The sequence below is a fragment of the Schistocerca gregaria genome, chromosome 5, assembly GCF_023897955.1.
Source record: "Schistocerca gregaria isolate iqSchGreg1 chromosome 5, iqSchGreg1.2, whole genome shotgun sequence".
Lineage (NCBI taxonomy): Eukaryota > Metazoa > Arthropoda > Insecta > Orthoptera > Acrididae > Schistocerca > Schistocerca gregaria.
In genome coordinates, this window is record NC_064924.1 from 412983936 (window position 1) to 413002326 (window position 18391).

General features: G+C 40.9%; 1 protein-coding gene across 8 annotated transcripts in view; it reads left to right on the top strand.

Moving 5' to 3' along the window:
• Positions 1-18391, top strand: part of LOC126272723 (insulin gene enhancer protein isl-1) — a 401780-nt gene that overhangs the window by 182362 nt on the left and 201027 nt on the right. For 5 of the 8 annotated variants that reach the window (XR_007549253.1, XR_007549254.1, XM_049975777.1 and 2 more), the window contains exon 2: positions 8190-8267. The exons of the other annotated variants lie outside the window; for them this stretch is intronic. Coding sequence is in view for 3 of the 5 variants with exons in the window: in XM_049975777.1 (XP_049831734.1) it covers positions 8190-8267 (78 nt within the window). In the remaining 2 variants the exon portion in view is untranslated. The remainder of the gene's footprint in view (positions 1-8189; positions 8268-18391) is intronic. 8 annotated transcript variants of the gene reach the window in all.

An 18391-nucleotide genomic window follows, 5' to 3' on the forward strand; every position in this document is an offset into this window, starting at 1 on the left:
CACTGGCAATTGTTAGGCTCACAGTGCCATACTCTGTTGATTAACAAAAGTCAGTTTGTTTTTACTAAATATTGGCTACTCGTGAAATAGCGCGTATGTGCAATGACTTTCGCGCCATTTTCGATAGCAAATGTGTTTGGATGGGACCAACAAGCCTTCGTCGTGATGTAATTTCAGTGGATTTTTCATAATAGCGACACGCTTCGTTCAAAAAAATTACTACATAGAAACTTTATTTCCGCAGATTGTTAGTATTAAGAGCTAGAAATAATTATTAATAATTTATGTGTAAGTTCGCTGCATATATTGTTCCGAAAACTGGTTTGCCAACACGCATCATAGTCACTCACAGCAAATCTCAATGAAGAATTATACTAATCTATGAGAAATAACAGTAATTCACGGTAAGTATTTGATTTATAAACATGGTATTTTATCCTGAATATCTGCTAAGAGCATTTGAAATGGGATGTTGTTCAAAAATGGTATATATTCTAAAACGTTCAGCAGCAGTTCAGGGGCAGTGAACAGTAATACAGTAGTGAGAGGATAATGATTACTAAAGACCAGGACAGCCGGATCTTTTCTAGACATTTCCCACTTCTTAGAACATAGCTCAGGTCAAATCCGTGTACAATAATGGTAACAGAACTCATCCACAAAATTACGGTTTAGTGTCACTGATATCGGTTATACGATCCTAGAATATCTCTGTGGCTTAACGCAAGAACAATCAATGTCAGTTTTTCAAGAATTTGAGAGACGTTACGTAATTGACAACGAAAATTTTATGTGGAAGAGTAACCAAAATCTAATTTTGACGGGAATGACTGAACATGGCTTCCGGAAAACCAATGTATCATAAACACGGAAGTACTTCATGCGACAATAGTCAGTGTATGCATTAGTGAAGGATTTTCCATGTCCTTCACTGGTAGAACAGCTGAAGCCGTTGAGATCGATATGTTCAGTGACTACTGCAGTCACCAGAGCAGGAGGATTAATTCCTCTGTCTTACTCATGAATATATTTCACGAGGAAAAATACGGTAGTAGTAAGTTATAAATCATAAGCTCCTCGCAACCGTCGCACCAACGTAAAGGCCGGATCCATTCATGCAGCTTCAAAAAAGAACACAACAGCAAAAGTTGATGCACTTAGGGACTGGGCTAATTTGATCAGATTAGTTCGCAGCAAACCACCGATAAATGTAGTCAAACTTTATTGAACAATTCTTAATTTCACTGAATTTCTTCGTCAATGGTGTGTTTATAGAAGAAAAAACGTTTTGGGATGATCAATCCCTTGGCTGAAGATAAAATGACAATAATACATGTGTTATTCACCAAGGGTTGTACATTATAAATTTTTATTCAGTCCGCAAAAGGCTTTCAAGATAATAAATCTATCAAGAAGAGGCAAACACGCGGTGAATCATGACTTGCTACTATTCACTCGACACCTCGATGATTATCTGCAGAAAAGTCAAATATCTGCAGTCGTTAATCCCCTTTATACACCGACAGAGCTAGTAGTTTTATCAGATCCCGTTGCCAGACCACCCAGGAGACTGCAAATGAAAACGATGATGAATAATGTTGCAGCGTAACGTTTTGTTTTAGTTTTAAAACCTTGTTCCGGCCTTCTCAAAAATGGACTAATTCACGAAGTGACGATTCCTTATGAAGAATGCCTTCAAATATTGTAACATACAGCATTAACTAACATTGTTTCTCTTCGTATCATCGTAAGAGGGTAAAAGTGAAATGTACAAAAACCACAAATTGTAATTACAGAAGTACTTGCTTTTATTACATTGCCTAAAACAACAGAAATATACATTTAGTCATCGATATATTTCATTAAAACCACCAGTGAAAAAAGTGCTATAGAACTTTTAGAGAGCACAAATAACAGTATTAGTGCCAAACATAAAACTACAGAGGAAAGTATTAGCACTGAAGCTTTCCTCTAAATTTCGAGCTCTATTTCCATAAATCACATTTTTGGCACTGGATGTTCTTCCTTTAAGTCACAGATATTATGAGCTTCTAGGCAACCAGCGTCGTGACGAAAAACATCGTTCATGAGAAACCCAACTCAAGCTTTCCTCACATGACTTCCTGAAAGTCGTTGATCAGGGCAAGTAGGTAGAAACAGTATTTCTTGACTCCCAAAAATCATTATCCAGTACCACACCAACGCTTAGTAAATTCTTGATTGAACTAAAGATATCTTGGTAGGGAGAATGCGTCACTTTACGTTGGATGTGGAAGTAACTTCATGCTCACCACCTTGAGCTGTGTTGTCCTCCATGCTGTTAACATTGAATGTTAATGGTCTAGCAGACAATATTAATAGGAACCTCAATGTTTTGGCAAGTGATGCAGTTTTCTGTAATGAATTATTAACTGAAGGAAAATACTGTATTAATATCCAGTGATATATTGATTATATTTCAGAGTATTACAAAGTGTTGCAGTTCGCTTTAAATGTTAAAAATTGTAAAATTTTGCACTTTTTAGCACGTAATAGCTTTGTATCCTATGACTGCATTATCAATGCGATATAACTGGAATCAGTCAACTTTTACGTTTATCTGGGGGTAGGATTTGTGGGAACATGAAACGGAATGATCACGTAGGCCCAGGTCTAGCTAAGACGGGTGACAGGCTTCGGTTCATTGGTAAGATTCTGGGAAATGCAGTCACTTGGCAAACGGAGCTGCTTACGAAACACTTGCGACCTATCTTAGGAGCTTGGTCAACTGTAAGGAACCCACATAAAATAAACTAACGGGAAATATTGAACGTATACTAGGAACATCGAGAGTTTTAACATGTTTGTTTGCTTGTTTGAAAGCTTCATGAAAATTCTGAAAAAACCTGAGGTGGCAGACACTTGAAGCATCTACTCAACCATCCACAAAAAGTATGCTTACTAAATCTCGAGAACCACTACCCTATGCATGTAGACAGGATTATATCAATTACAGAGTGCACAGAGACATTTAGGGAATCATTCTTCCTGTGCTTTAAACGTAAACGTATCCGATAGTAGACATTAATATGGGGTTCAATGATAAATGCTCTCTGCCATTCACGTGACAGTGGTTTGTAGAATACGGATGTAGTCGTAGGTGGATACGTTCACTGCGGAGAGAAATTTGGTTAAACATGAAGCAAAGCCGGCCGGGGTGGCCGAGCGGTTCTAGGCGCTACAGTCTGGAGCCGCGCGACCGCTACGACCGCAGGTTCGAATCCTGCCTCGTGCATGGATGTGTGTGATGTCCTTAGGTTAGTTAGGTTTAAGTAGTTCTAAGTTCTAGGGGACTGATGACCTCAGCAGTTAAGTCCCATAGTGCTCACTCAGAGCCATGAGGCAAAATTAAACCTCTTTGAGGGAAGAAATTCCTTTTCGAAAATAACTGTGAAACTCTAAAACAGAAACGTAGGCGAGTTAACGAAGTTGGTTTGCGGATCAGCTAAGAAAGTGAGTTTACTCACAGTAATCTGAAGCAAGTCCAAAAGAATCACGGCCAACCATTTCAACTTTACTTCGGCCACTGCCTTTCTCGTACCTTCACAGAAGCTTTTCTGCGTAGTCAGAGGCTCATTCTGCAAACAGTCTGCTAGGCTGTGGCTAAGCCATTTATCTGTAACATCCTTTCTCCGAGGAGTGTTGGCTCAACGAAGAATGGAGGAGGCCTGTCAGGTAGGACAGAGGTGCTGGTTAGAAGTAGGCTTGTGGGTGCGGGTTGTGCGCTTTGCCGGCATAGATCAGGTGACACAAACATTTCCCGTGAAAGGAAAGGTTCTAGATTTGAATCCCTATCCAGCACACGGTTTAAATCTGCCAGAAATTTTAAACAAAAGAAGCTCACATTCCGCTGCGGAATGTAAGTTTCATTCCGGAAGTTACACATGTATCTTCCGCTATATGAATGAACCGTAAGGATCAGATTCTGAACAGTGCGTGGTTATGAGCGCCCACAAATTCAGACGCTGTCACAGAGATCTCAAAGGAATCACATCCATCTAGGTTCACAGTACGCAGCAGAATTTTGTAGTAAAAACGTCTAGAAAGCAATAATCCCATCATAACTCTGGGAGGCTTACGAAATTCACTGCTAGTTATTTGTGCTAACATGAGAGGGCTCGAATTAGATACGCTCAGTATTTTTGTTGTAATGCTATATTCATTTCAGCTGTAGGGATTTTTATCTGTTGCCTTCCCTCCTAGTTTTATTGTAGTTATTAAGTTATATAGGTGCACTTCAGACCTAAGATCGAAACTGACCAGTAGTCCTTTCAGAGAATTACTTGGCTTCGATTGGCGGCGATAACTGAATTCAAATTATATATGCAATACCCCAACCCGAAAACCAACTTCTACCACCCCCAAAAGTAAGAAATAAACACTGTAACACTGTAAAATACAGAAAAAACCCTAAATTCGGTCAAAATAATATTTAAAACTCCCCAAAAAATACTTACTACAATACGTGAAAACCCAGTCCATTCCTAACATACGTTAACTACCGAAGTTCTTCTATATTTCTGTCTTGTTCAATTACTACTTCCTACGGAAGCGTTATGAAAATTAATAATAGTTTGTTAATTACCTTACTTAAGGTGCTGGCCATGAACCTCAGAATCGGTAATTATTCAACTCTGTATTTTCGATAACTTCCAGGAATTTCGTTTCGTTAATAAATAAGTATACAAAAAAAAAAGGAAAACAAGGCAAGATACTTCCAGTTTTACGTTAGTCAGTGCTGCATTTTTGTTTAATAGTAATTAATTCAAATAGTGAACATTTCCCAATTGTTATTAACAATCATTTTTATTTACGTTTTTTGTTAGTATTAATGACCATAAATATAATACTTAATGCTTAAAAAGATTAATTTTATTTCCAATTTACTTTCTCCAAAAACGTAACCTTACGTGAAACCGAATCATGATATGAAACACGTCAAACTATACTGCCGATTCTTCACAACCATTCGTTCCAACCTGTCACCTCCTCTGTCTTCCCCCCCCCCTCCCCCTCCTCTTCTACAATATCTAGGTAGATCTCTCGTTAGCAAGAAGTCAGTCCTTTCTAGTTCATCGTCCAGTGCTGTCCTCCACCGACAAAAAAAAAAAAGTGACATCCGCCCGATGTACGAATCTCTTATTCCGTTTCGTGCTGAATAGAACCTGTGTGAAAATGGTTACAACTTGCCTTGAATTTATGGATCCTGTGGTGCCCGTGAAGAACAAATGGTTCAAATGGCTCTGAGCACTTTGGGACCTAACATCTGAGCTCATCAGTCCCCTAGAACTTAGAACTGCTTAAACCTAATGAACCTAAGCACATCACACACATCCACGCCCGAGGCAGGATTCGAACCTGCTGCTGTAGCGGTCTTGCAGCTTCAGACTGAAGCGCCTAGAACCGCTCGGCCACACCGGCCGGCCCTTGAAGTACATATCAGCCGGCTTGCTGTTTACTTGAACGGATCAAACACGCTCACATCTGCATAAGTCGATACGTGCGTTCTTCTGACGAATAATCTTATCTACTGATGGTAACCACTGAACGCAATATACTAGGGTGCAGCAAAAGACTACCACTCAACAGGCATAGATCCTTCGAATTAGAACCAAATCGTGTGTCATTGCGCCAGGCAGCGGCTATTAACTTCGGCCATTAAGGATTTTGAGCATACTTGACGGAGTAATGCATATAAGGCAGCAAGTCTCCCTTACATCTGCGCAGTCACTTGATCTCGTTTTGTGTTCCGACGCCACGACAGGGGGGGCAGTCTGGCCTCAGTAAACAGGCAGAAACTACGGCTTCCTCACCCGTCGTTCCCTCTGCCTGCTACAGAACGATCCGCGTGCCTCTACTCCTGCCAGTTTTCATTGAGTAGACAGGGGAACCTCCTTTATCCGGTGTAGGTGGGGCCATAAACCAGCCAGATTATCAAAAATTAGGACACTCTGGAAATGTAGAAAAAATTGATTAACACGAGTCATAAAACAGTCACTTCATTTATTTTCGTGTACACACGAACACACCTTGAGCAAATATTTAAGAAAACACTGTGAATTTACACACTGAAATAATCAGTTTCTTCAGGACTTCATAGTTGTTAACTTGGCATACTTTTCTTCGTGATCATTTTGCAACAAAAGCCTTCAACTCCTTTCTGGTTATACATCCAATCAGACACAGTTCAGATTCCAACATCAAATTGTTTTGAACAGTCCTCTTTTAACCATCCTATGCAGTGCATCTAAACAAATACCAGACGTAAAGCCCATATGACACATACGAAACTTAATGCCCCAAAACTTGAGTCAACCAAAGCTTCACGATGTAAATGCTTCCTTGAGACCCATAAGTTACAGAAAAGCACCCACGTACACCCTCGCCAGGCATGTATAAAACACAAAATGACAGAACAGTGAAATTACAGAACTAATAAACCACATTTTAAAAACGGCATTGTTAAAGTGACTACTCAAGCAACGGGGCACCATCCCTTTTCCTACAGACTGTGCTGCTTTTCTGTAACCACGTATCACAGGCGATGGATTAGTTGGGGGTGACCCGGTAGTATGGCTTCCCCGTTTACCGGACCTAACTCCGTTGGATTTCTGCCTTTGTGGACATTTAAAGGCATCGGTGTAAACACAACCCGTCGACAATGTGCAGACGTTACACGAGCGAGTGACCAGTGCTTGTTATGCAATCAGATTGGAGTCTGATATATTTTAAAAAAGTGTGATTGACAGCGAGTAAGGACTGAGAGTTGTTAATATTCTGGTAACTACACAACACTGCTTATGGTATTTACTTCTATGTAACAAACATGGGTATGAGAGGACAGATAGCCCCATGCATCAACGGGTATTGGTTTCCGAAAATATCATTATAGGAACTTTTCTTCTAGTTGTGAGCAGTACACCTCATGTAGGAATGTGATACCTTGAGGCCTAGATGACAGAACACTTGTTATGGCATCAGGGGATAACTTCCACAGCACTAGAACAACCAAAAATTGTTCGGGGAAGACAGAAGTTGGAACGTCTCGCTGAAAAAGTTGCTGACGATGGTTTTCAGTGCTACCCTGAGACCGTCATCGAAGACGAAGTCGTGACAGATACTAATTTGAGAGACCGGCAAAGATTTCGTTTCCAGAGCCGATTTTTTTGTCTCAAAGTATTACTTAAATCCATCATCCTCAATTATTCGTTCAGTTTATTCCAGTTTTGTGTTCCTCCACAATTATGGCTCCTCCTACTACTGTGAGAGGTATCCCTGTTTTCTTAACATAGGTCGCTATCGTATCCCATCTTCTAGTAAGAATCTTCCACACACACCCCTTTCCTCGCCAGTTCTCTGGAGAACGTCATTTGTCATTTCGTCAGGCCACAAACTATATTCAGGAGTTTTTTTTTTTCGGACATATTTCGTTCCTAACCACGAGTTACTTCGGTTTACGCTATGTGAAGAACAGGAGGAGAAGGACTACCACTTGAAATAGATGCCCCACATCTTTCTGTCAATAAAGACGTGGGCAATTACATGTACTTGTCATATCAGCTGAATCTAGTATCGTGTCGTTTTAATCTTGCGGCAGACCAGGCTTTAAACTCCGCAACGTTCATCTTCCTCAAATGAATTTGAAAGCAGATTTTAGTTTATATGGGCATAGTTTTGCTGCTTTTTGGTCTTCCTGCCGACGAAGCACACAAATTTAATATGCCCACCTCCACGTGTGTGCTTTTTTATGTATTACTAATTATTTCTTATTGTAGAAACTGTAATAGATGTAGTAAAAAAAGGATGATAGATTAATGGTTTAAACACACAGGCTTCTGCGACGAATCGTATTCATTAAAAGTGTTCCGGGTGTACTGCCATACTATTAAATAAAATGCTTTAAACTAATAAAATAAGCTTGACCATTTCGGAGCAGCATTTCTTCCCGTATAAAGACCTAAAAAGCCAGCTGCAACGCTGCTTACACTTATTGTTAATTTAGTATTTTAAGTATTTTGTGTGATGACGTGGCAGTGCATAGAGAAGGTTTTTAGTGGCACTCGTGAGTGTTGCCTTAAAGGACAGGAACATGATGTGGTAGTGTAACTGTATGAAGGCGTTATCGGTGCGTTTTTGTTTGTCGCTTTCAGATGGATTTGCAGGGAGCGGGGAGCGGAAGGTCCATCCGGAACTGGCGGTGTCCCGGGGAGCCGTACGGAGCACTGGGGGTAAGCTCAAACAGGGAATCAGACTTGTGACCTGCGCGCAGCACCCCTGTAGCTGACCAATCCTCCAATGCTTGCACACCTGAACGTAGAATTCCCTTACAAATTATCTGGCTATTGTGTGATACTGGATCCCTCTTGGAATCATGAGTGTATGACAGACTGCTCTGTAACCCGACGTCTGCGGTAGGATAGATGGTAATTTTGTTGTGAGTTGGTGAAGCCAATGAATGTGAATGCCAGATAACGGTTGTGGTAACAGACTGAGCTGTTGCGTATCCTAACGTTTACGTTCGCGGCGTATTTAACGCACTTTGCGTCATAAAACCAATATTTAGTAAACCTGTATTAGGTAATGGGAAAGTCTCCGACGAGTACTTTGATGCTTATCATGTACGTATATCGCACTTAAACTATGAATAATGCAAGCGGGGTCCACTCGGTAACTTTTACCAACTGTCGGGTGCACGGGATGATGTTTCTCTAAAGAAAGAATGAAATAAAATAAGAAAACAGCGTCAGCAGTGACAGTATGCTAAGATATTACTTGACTGCAGTTTCGGCAGTAGGAGATAAGGTAGACCATTCATCTAAATGTTTCCACTTTAGTCGTTGGAGGATTATGGATCGACATATAAGAGCGAAGAATACTTTGAATTCTGTGATACTATTTGTACTCGCTTTTGCGGTGCTCCCATTCGCCTTTTGAAAGGTGCTTGAAATCGGTTATTAAGTCTCAAAAAACCTAATGCACAATATTCGCTGTATCTCACTGTAATTGCAGTACACATTCGATCAGTTTGCAAGGGAACAGGTTTTTCCTACATCAGACATTTAGCAAACGGAAAAGCACGCACGAATACGGCGATGGGCGAATGTCACACTGCAGAGTAATTGCGGGCCTCTCTCAAGCATTTTAAATACCTAAAAAATCTAATCGTTTATTTTGTTCTAGGGAAAATTTAATAGAAATACTGCGTTAGCACTAACTGATTATTATTTTCATGCCGTTCGGTAATAAGTCAGTTCAAAATGGGTCAAACGGCTCTGAGCACTATGGGACTTAACATCTGAGGTCATCAGTCCCCTAGAACTTAGAACTACTTAAACCTAACTAACCTAAAGACATCACACACATCCATGCCCGAGGCATGATTCGAACCTGCGACCGTAGCAGTCGCGCGGTTCCGGACTGAAGCGCCTAGAACCACTCGGCCACCACGGCCGGCCAATAAGTCAACATAGTGTCGCGAATGTTTTCCCAAGAAGCGGTGGAAGAATAAGTTGACAAAATAAATTAATCATTACATGACAAGACATAAATAATATCATCTCTCTCACTATCGTCATTAGACAGTCAAAACCCACTGCTCACTGAAATTCTCCTCTAGGCTTTTCTATTTATCACAGTCATGAGCTATGCACCCCTGTCGTAACTACGCTTAATTCTAAAGCAGTTAACGCACTTCTCATTATGTCACCGTCTCAGTCCTTCATCACCACTTGTAAATCAGCAAAGAATTTTCTTGGTCCAGTTACCATCCATTCACCTGGATACGAGAACTGTATACAACCACATAAATTTCAGTTTCATGTTGTTCTTCTTGTTATTATTATTGTTGTTGTGGTCTGCCGACCGAAGACTTCTGTGGCATTCATTTTGAATCCTACTTTTCGCTCCCTGCTAATTTGCTCTCCCTCGATTGCTTTCCTAGATCCTGCGGCTTCGAACTCTTCCTCAAATTCTCTAATGCAGTTGATGTGGTCTTCACTCCGTAGACTGATTTGTTGCAGTTCTCTGTGCTGGTCTGTCCTGTCCAAGCCTCCTCATCTCTGCATAGCTACCGCAGCCTACATTCATTTCAGCATCCTTACTGTACTCAAACCTAGGTCTCCCTTTAATATTGCTCCGCCACCCTCCTGTACTTGTAGGTAATAACCTACATAAAAACACACGACTTGGTATTGCTATAATTATTATTCTGCTGCTAGTGACTAAAAACTGATATAACGTTGTTCAGTACATCGTCCTCAGTCACCAATAGATATACCTTACACTTAACACTCGTTACACACTATATAGTCCGTCGATCTTGATATTTATGCCGAGTCTGAATTTTTTTTTACAGCTAACAATACACTACTGGTCTGTTGTCTAGAAACAAATAACAGACCCTCAACTCTGGTACCCCACTATTCAATACTCTTTTGTTAACATCTTTTAATCAATTATTGCAGCAGGTTTGCTTCTCCAGTGTACCTCTACTTTACATGACTCGCCGCAAGCCCCCAAAGGGGGCCAGTACCTTCCGCTAACGATGTGAAAGTGGGTGGGACTCTGCCACCTAGCACAAACCACTGCTCATTTAATAAGTACAGCTTATTTACTCAAGTAATAACAAGAAAAGATAACTACTAAACTACAGGTGTTCACAGTAACTAGTTCTCACCGCCAAGCGCCCCTTGCAATTATTACTAGATCTGTCTCTTTCGGAAGGCTGGGAAGAGGCAAACCATCTTCTTGATTGCTATCCTTCAGATCTCACCCAATCCCTTAATTACGCTAAGTGGGAAAGTCTAAGAGCACTAACCCTCCTTACCTCTACAACCGTTCTAATCACAATTGATTTCATATCCAGTCCAGAGGGGTGGGCGCGAATCATAGGCCGACCGAGTCCCCGCTGACGGAAAACGTAATCAGGATAAAGTTTCATTTGTTTGCTTCTCAGTATACACGGTTTTTTTCCTCTATGTTTCTGCACGCTACAACATTTCCCTTTGGTACATTTGATGAGCGTGGGCTAATGCCGCCTTTGTTAAATCGCACAGCATCTCACATTTTGTGCGCACCGTAAAGCCTGTAGTACATTAGGAGTCTCTATAGTATTTTTTCTCTCACTGGAGACAATTTGCGCGTACAAGGTGTGATCAAAGAATGACAGGAATTTTTTAATTTCGCAGACTTCGTGTATCCTATTTTCAATTTTTTCATCTTGTTGGTACACATGTCCCTGATGTATGATTGCATTTTCAGCTGCTTTGAAAATTTAGTTAACTGCTGGCAGTCAAAAAGGATATAATTATTTTCGAGTCATGGCGAATTTATCTTTCGAATAAGAAGGAGAAAATAATTAGAATTGAAATTAGCTTGAAGAACGGAATACAGTGCAGCTTGGCACTCGAAAACTTGACTGTGTCTTTTGGCGAATCTACTATGTGTAAGTCAAGAGTTAACGAGTGGTATAAGCGTTTCAAAGAGGGCCCAGAAGACATTCAAGACGACGAACGCCCTGAATGCCCTAGCACATCAATTATTGACGACGGTGCGGAAGAAATAAATAAAATGGTTCTGGAAAATCGCCGAATCACCATCGAGAGGTTGCTGATGTTCGTATGTTCTCTGGCTCATGTCAAGCAATGTTTCCGGATGTCTACGGCATTAAACATGTAGCAACAAAGTTTGTTCCGAAATTGTTGAATTTCAACCAAAAACGACGTTGCGTAACATCGTTCAGGAATTTGCTGAATGAAGTAGGCAACAAATGAAAATGGTTCAAATGGCTCTGAGCACTATGGGACTTAACTTCTGAGGTCATCAGTCCCCTAGAACTTAGAACTACTTAAACCTAACTAACCTAAGGACATCACACATCCATGCCCGAGGCAGGATTCGAACCTACGACCGTAGCGGTCACGCGGTTCCAGACTGAAGCGTCTCGAACCGCTCGGCCACAGCGGCAGGCTGACGAAAAAAATTCGACTACTTCGATCACATGTGAAGCGTCTCGCCAATGTTTCCTTCAGTTACAATGGGATAGTGCGTCATGAGCTCCTGTCTTATGGTCGCTCAGTCCGTCCATGAAAGTACGTAGTTTTGCCGCCATTGGCGAGATAACAATCGCTCAAGGAGCGGAAGACCGTAACGAAAAGCAAGTTCCAGAAGTGCCTCCAAGAATGTAAAAAGCGCTGGCTCAAGTGTATCGTATCCAAGGGGTATTACTTTGGAGCGGACGAAGTTGATGCTGATGAATAAATAAAGATTCTTTTTAAAAAAAATTCCCGTTAGTTCTTGATCAGCCGTGGGCATTGTAAGACAATGTGCTCCGGAGTGCACTACATTCACACGCTTGCCTTAGACGTTTCCCAGTCCGTTGTAGATACATCGACCTTTCAGTGAAGACTTTTCTTTCTTCGGCAGCGGCCAATACAAATTATTATTATCCTGTTTACTGTTCATATTCTGCACCCGAGATTAAAAATACGGTAAAGGTAACTTAGTCACACCTGCAGTACATCTTAGTCTCAGTGAGGTTGTGTATGTTCAGCAGAATGCTTTTAGGGGAGTGGGGAGAAGTTACAGTCCTTGCAGACGCGAGGAGGTGCTTTTGCACCAGCGTGCAAAATTTCTGACAGCGCGCGCGTTTACCGAGACCTGACTGATACGCCTCTCGTGTGAAAGAATTCTGAGGGCACGCCGCGAGATAGCTGGACTTGGTGCGCAGGCTGTTGCAGGAATTTATAGCGGCGGCCGCTGCACTAACCATAAACAAAGTGGGCGGGACCGGGAGGCGCGGGGCGGGGCGTCCGACCAATGGGAGGCGGGCGCGCGGGCCGGGGGGCGGGGCGAACGCCGCGGATAGCGCGCACACCGCACACATGCCCGCCGCGTGCCGGCGCGCCGCCTTAAAAGAAATACTGCGAGCAGCGCCGCGAGAAATAGGAAAAAAAGGACTGGCGCCGGGCGTGGAGCAGCGCTGCAGCGGCAGATAAATAGTGCGCCCAGATATACGCCGCCTGTAGCCGCGCCGCAGCTCTGCATGCCTCAACACGCGCCGCCGTGTCGCTGGCACAGAAATAAACTCCAATAAATCAAACTGCGCCACAGAGGACACCGACCCTATCATTTTATAACGTTCTCTGGCACTCTGCTGCTATCGCCAGTATAATGATTGGAGTTCCGATGATATCTGTATCAAAATAAAAGGCGACAGAAGTAGGGGAAACTGGTCCAAAATTACATACTAAACAGTTAATTGCTATCCACAGATCATGCATGACATTTAAAATTATGTAAAGGCAATTTTTACCTTAGAATGAGGTTTCTAGAGTAGCAATTGCATAACTAATTCAACATAAAAAAATTAATTTCGCTACGAATTCATAATTTCAAAAATGTTGGCAGTGTATCATTATGGGCTGCTCAGTAGGACAAAATAAAACAAGTTTTCTTTTCGTAGAGCTATTTCTTTATCTTTTTCTAATAAATTGTTAGGGTAAGCATTAATTATAGCATAATATTTTACCTTAATTATGTGTTAAAAGTATAATCGTTTTAAATTAAAAATATGCAAAAAAAATTTTAGCAATTTGTTCCCAGGAACTTAGAATATTACAATTCTGTTGAAAAAATTGTAATTGATGTCGCTAGCTACTTTTTTAATTTCTAATAGGCTTTTTATAAGTAGACACACTGTATTTCAGCAGCCGATAAAGTACGTCCTAGAGCAGTGCAAAAGACAAAGTAGTCCAGTGTCATTTTGCCTTCTTCAACAGAAACGTAAGGGGCCGATTATGGGTAGGCAACTTATCTCCTTTGAAAATACTGGATCAAATAATAATTTCAAATTTTGTCTGACGACGCAGACTCTGTAAATGTGCCACAGATATCTACGGTTTTAATGATATTGGTAACAATGATGATGATGATGATGATCATGATGTTAATAATAGCAATAATAATAATACCCTCTAGAAAACCTAGTTTTCAAGCGGTTAATAAATTTTTTATCGGAGATACAATTTATAATAAATGTTAAAAAATTACCAAAGAAATTGCTCTTAAACCAAAACAAAATCAAGGCAGTTAGCTCATATAAATATTCGCTTTAATGGCTAAGCAAAGGGAACATTGAGAAGGTCAGTTTAGAGGTGAGACAAAATACGATAAACACTGCATCCCAGAACACCAGAAGCACATGCAAGAAAAGGTTTTTATCGTGGGACACGAAAATTAACTGTTGCAATACGCCGAAACTCTATGTTAGTGTGAAAAGGTGGCATAAACAAAGTAGTGAAAATAGAAAGACGACTGGTTAGAAATATAAATGCCCAAAGGGTAACAGCCCGCATCTCGTGGTCGTGCGGTAGCGTTCTCCCTTCCCACGCCCGGGTTCCCGGGTTCGATTCCCGGCGGGGTCAGGGATTTTCTCTGACTCGTGATGGCTGGGTGTTGTGTGCTGTCCTTAGATTAGTTAGGTTTAAGTAGTTCTAAGTTCTAGGGGACTGATGACCATCGATGTTAAGTCCCATAGTGCTCAGAGCCATTTGAACCATTTTTGAAAGGATAACAGATAAGGCAACAACAGGCCAGAAGGTGTCAAAGAAACCAGTGAAGATGTAGGGGACGTAATATATACAATGCATAAAAGAAAACGGTCGTTCTTCTGACACTGGCTTAGAATGCGATATGACAGACCGACGAAGCAATCAATCTTCAGTGAAACTATGAAGCTGAAGGATAACCAATATTATTTTATAAAGACCTCAAAGAAGCAAACATGACCGTAACGGACAAACGTAATACGAATTTATTTAGGAACAAACTGCAGTTGTGGTCTTCAGGAACGAATGGGAGAGAAAAGAAAACAGATTCGGAGCATCGAACAGCGAAACAGAGATCTGAACAAATTAAACTAATCTGGGCGAAGAGGAAGGTTTCCTGCAGTTGTTGAAGAAGTGAGTCTTTTTTCTGCAGAGTGTCATTCCCTTTCTTTCTTTCCTTTCTCAACTTTCTGTGGTTTGCTGCTTCTAGCTGTCGAGTTACGAACCTTGTCGAATTTGTTATTGATAGAAAGTAGGCTTATGGTGAGCCACAGAATGTGGGCCTTTAGTTGCCAAGAAATTTAGCACTCAAGCCGTAAGCCCATCCACGCAGTCAACACTTGACGCAAGCAACTGAAAATATGCTGTGTTAAACGTAGCTTGTAATTTATAGAACTCCTTCACATTTTTGAGACCCTTAATTTTCATGCTACCACATTCTTCGGACGTTAGCTGTGAACTTTGTAAATTTGTAAATTTATAAATGTAAATAAACAAACAGTTGTGCTAAAATATTTTTTTGAGGGGTGGGAGAGTGAGGGTGTAGGTTTCATAATCCATCTGCATCTTGCGGATTTCATTAAATCCTTACAGCATGGAGCACAAGTAATACTGAAAACAATAAACCTATAATCTGAAGAAAGCTGTATCAACGAAGGAGAACATCAGGAATGGTGGCTCACCACCTAGGCTCTTTACTATATGCATAGATGATATAATTAGAGAATGGGACCTCAGGCAAATGTACTGAAACACAATCCTATTTGGTGATGACCGGATTATTATTCAACAGACTAAGGATGACCTTCATACGTCTCTTTATTATCTTTAGCAGATCTGCTTGGGATATAATACGAAAATCTCTGCACAAATGACCAAGAATTTGGATTTAAGAAGAAATTATCCAGTTCCAACAAATTAACCGTAAATAAAATAGCTACTGAGCCAGTGATCACAACAAATACCAGGCCTGTGACATAATTTAAGATATTGATCTTTAAATCCATCACAATCTGAAGAAGTACCATGTGAAAAATCTGAACATCATCTGGGAAAATGAGAGAAAAGGTAAAGACTAATGAAATGTCATAAATGATGGTTTCGCCTGCTTTGCTTTACTTGTAAGATACATGGGCGAAGAGTGTTAAGCGTACTAGTAAGACACAGGGACGAGAAGTGGGATACCTAGTATTCGTGAAAGTCTGCATCAGAAATGTGTATGTTTGTAGAAATATTTAGACATTTATAAACGAGAATATACAAAACACGAAAGTACAGAAATATGGGTCTCACCTGAACAGAATGCAAGAAGGGAGAATAAGGAATGAAGTTTTTTCACATAGACCAAATGGAGAAGACACAAGAATAAGGAAACTTTGGCAGTTTCTTCTCTGCCAACCGGAATAGGCGAACAGCTTTATGCCACAAGAAGAAGAAGAAGAAGAAGAAGAAGAAGAAGCTGGCGGTGACGGTGACGGTGATGGTGATGATGAAGACTTATCTGTAAAAAGAAGAGCTTACGCATTAAAATAGTTAACCTGCGATTATTTCTAGCTGTTAACGTGGTTTCGAACTGACCAGGCATTTTTAAGGAGTATGAAAAATGCCTGGAAGAGCCGTGGTTCAATTCCCGCTCTGGGTGCTGCTTAATTATCTAGGTGAGTCAGGTTCTGATGCCACAAGCAGAAAATGGCGTAAACTTGAATCTTCCAGTAAAATTGTGGCTAGTAAAGCACTATTGTGTTAGAAAACTGGGAGCTGTTAGGCGATTTTGTTAACTGATTGTCTCCTCAATTTTTATGCTTTGAGTCCTAAAGATTATACAGATAAAAAGCAGAGTTGCGCCGAAAATAATGAGAAATAAGGAATGTTGAGAGAGTGCTATCCAAACACTTGTGTCAGTTCAGTGACTTAAAAAATATTGTCTAAAATCATATTTGATACTTTTTTCACAAGACCCTACAACAAATTCCACTTCAGTAGCAAGCTTTCACCTGCTTCGCGATTTGATTTGTTAAAAAACGACAATAAATCCAGTCGGTCCGCATGACATGTAAAAATTATTCGCGCGAATACCGGTAACCAATGTCAAACAGCTTTACAAAAAACGCAATGTTTTTGTAATGTGCGTATTACCACTAATGATTTAAGTAAGCTCGAAATTGTTGTGGTGTGGTGGTGTTTCATATATTTACGCAATACAGTTACATTGTTAATATATGCAGCAATTTTTCCTTAGATACTGTTTCAGTAGCGATAGCTTTTAGATAACAACAATTACTACTTTGGCTTTTTGCAGACGTGCCAGGGTAGCCGAGAGAGCTAAAGCGCTGCTTCCTGGATTCAGGTAGGCGCATCGGCCCCCGATCAAATCCGCCTGGAGGACTTACGGCGAGGGCCGGTGTGCCGGCCAGCCTGGATGTGGTTTTTAGGCGGTTTTCCGCATCCTGTTAGGTGAATACTTGGCTGGTCTCGACGTTCCGCCTCAGTTCCACGACTCGAAACATTTGAAACACGTTCGCACTAGTCCATGGATCACACTAGACGCAAACAGTTTGTGTGCACACTTTCTACCCCGGGGGAGGGTACGGGGTGAGGCATCGGGCCACCCCTTCAAATTAACACGCCAAATCCGGTTAACCATAACAGCAGACCCCACAAGTCGGGATTAATGCTCGGAAAGAGAGACTACTTGGCTTTTGCAACTGAATTTTTATTCTCTGTAAATCCACACTTCTCTTAAAATGGCTGAAGTGATTAGGGAAAAAACGTGTTTGATTGAGAAACAAAGTAACATTCTCTTGCTAGACATGAGTGTTTTTTATTAACAACAAGATAAAATTGGCAGCGATTTCCTTCGTCTATTATAATTTTACAATCACAGTGATTCAGATGCTCGTTTAAAATATAAGTTTCATAACCATTGTTCTTTGCCCCAGCACTTGATGATCTTTAACAGCCGGTCGGAGTGGCCGAGCGATTCTAGGCGCTTCAGTCTGGAAACGCGCGACCGCTACGGTCTCAGGTTCGAATCCTGCCTCGGGCATGAATGTGTGTGATGTCCTTAGGTTAGTTAGGTTTAAGTAGTTCTAAGTTCTAGGGGACTGATGACCTCACATGTTATGTCCCATAGTGCTCAGAGCCATTTGATCTTTAACACAATTTAGAAACATTCCTCGAAATATCTTTGCTGTCAAAGATGTGAAATGTCAACTGTAAATGATAACCTGAATGTACTTTATTACTTTTCTCGCAATTTTTTTTAGAAAGATGGAAGCCGGTTTGCAGAGAAAGAAATTATTGATGTAGTGTGTGTCACATGACGTGTAAAATTAAAAAATTGGAATATGAAAGCTTGATTGCTGTATCATAGTTACCTGTATTGTTGCCCGAGGCTTACGTTAGCTCGGAAGCTGACATCTGGTTGCAAGTTGCCATAGTTAACGAATGTGAATGTAAAATAAAGTTTGTGGTAACAGATTGTTCTGTAGTGCAACCCAATATTTACGTTCGCGTCATACTTCACG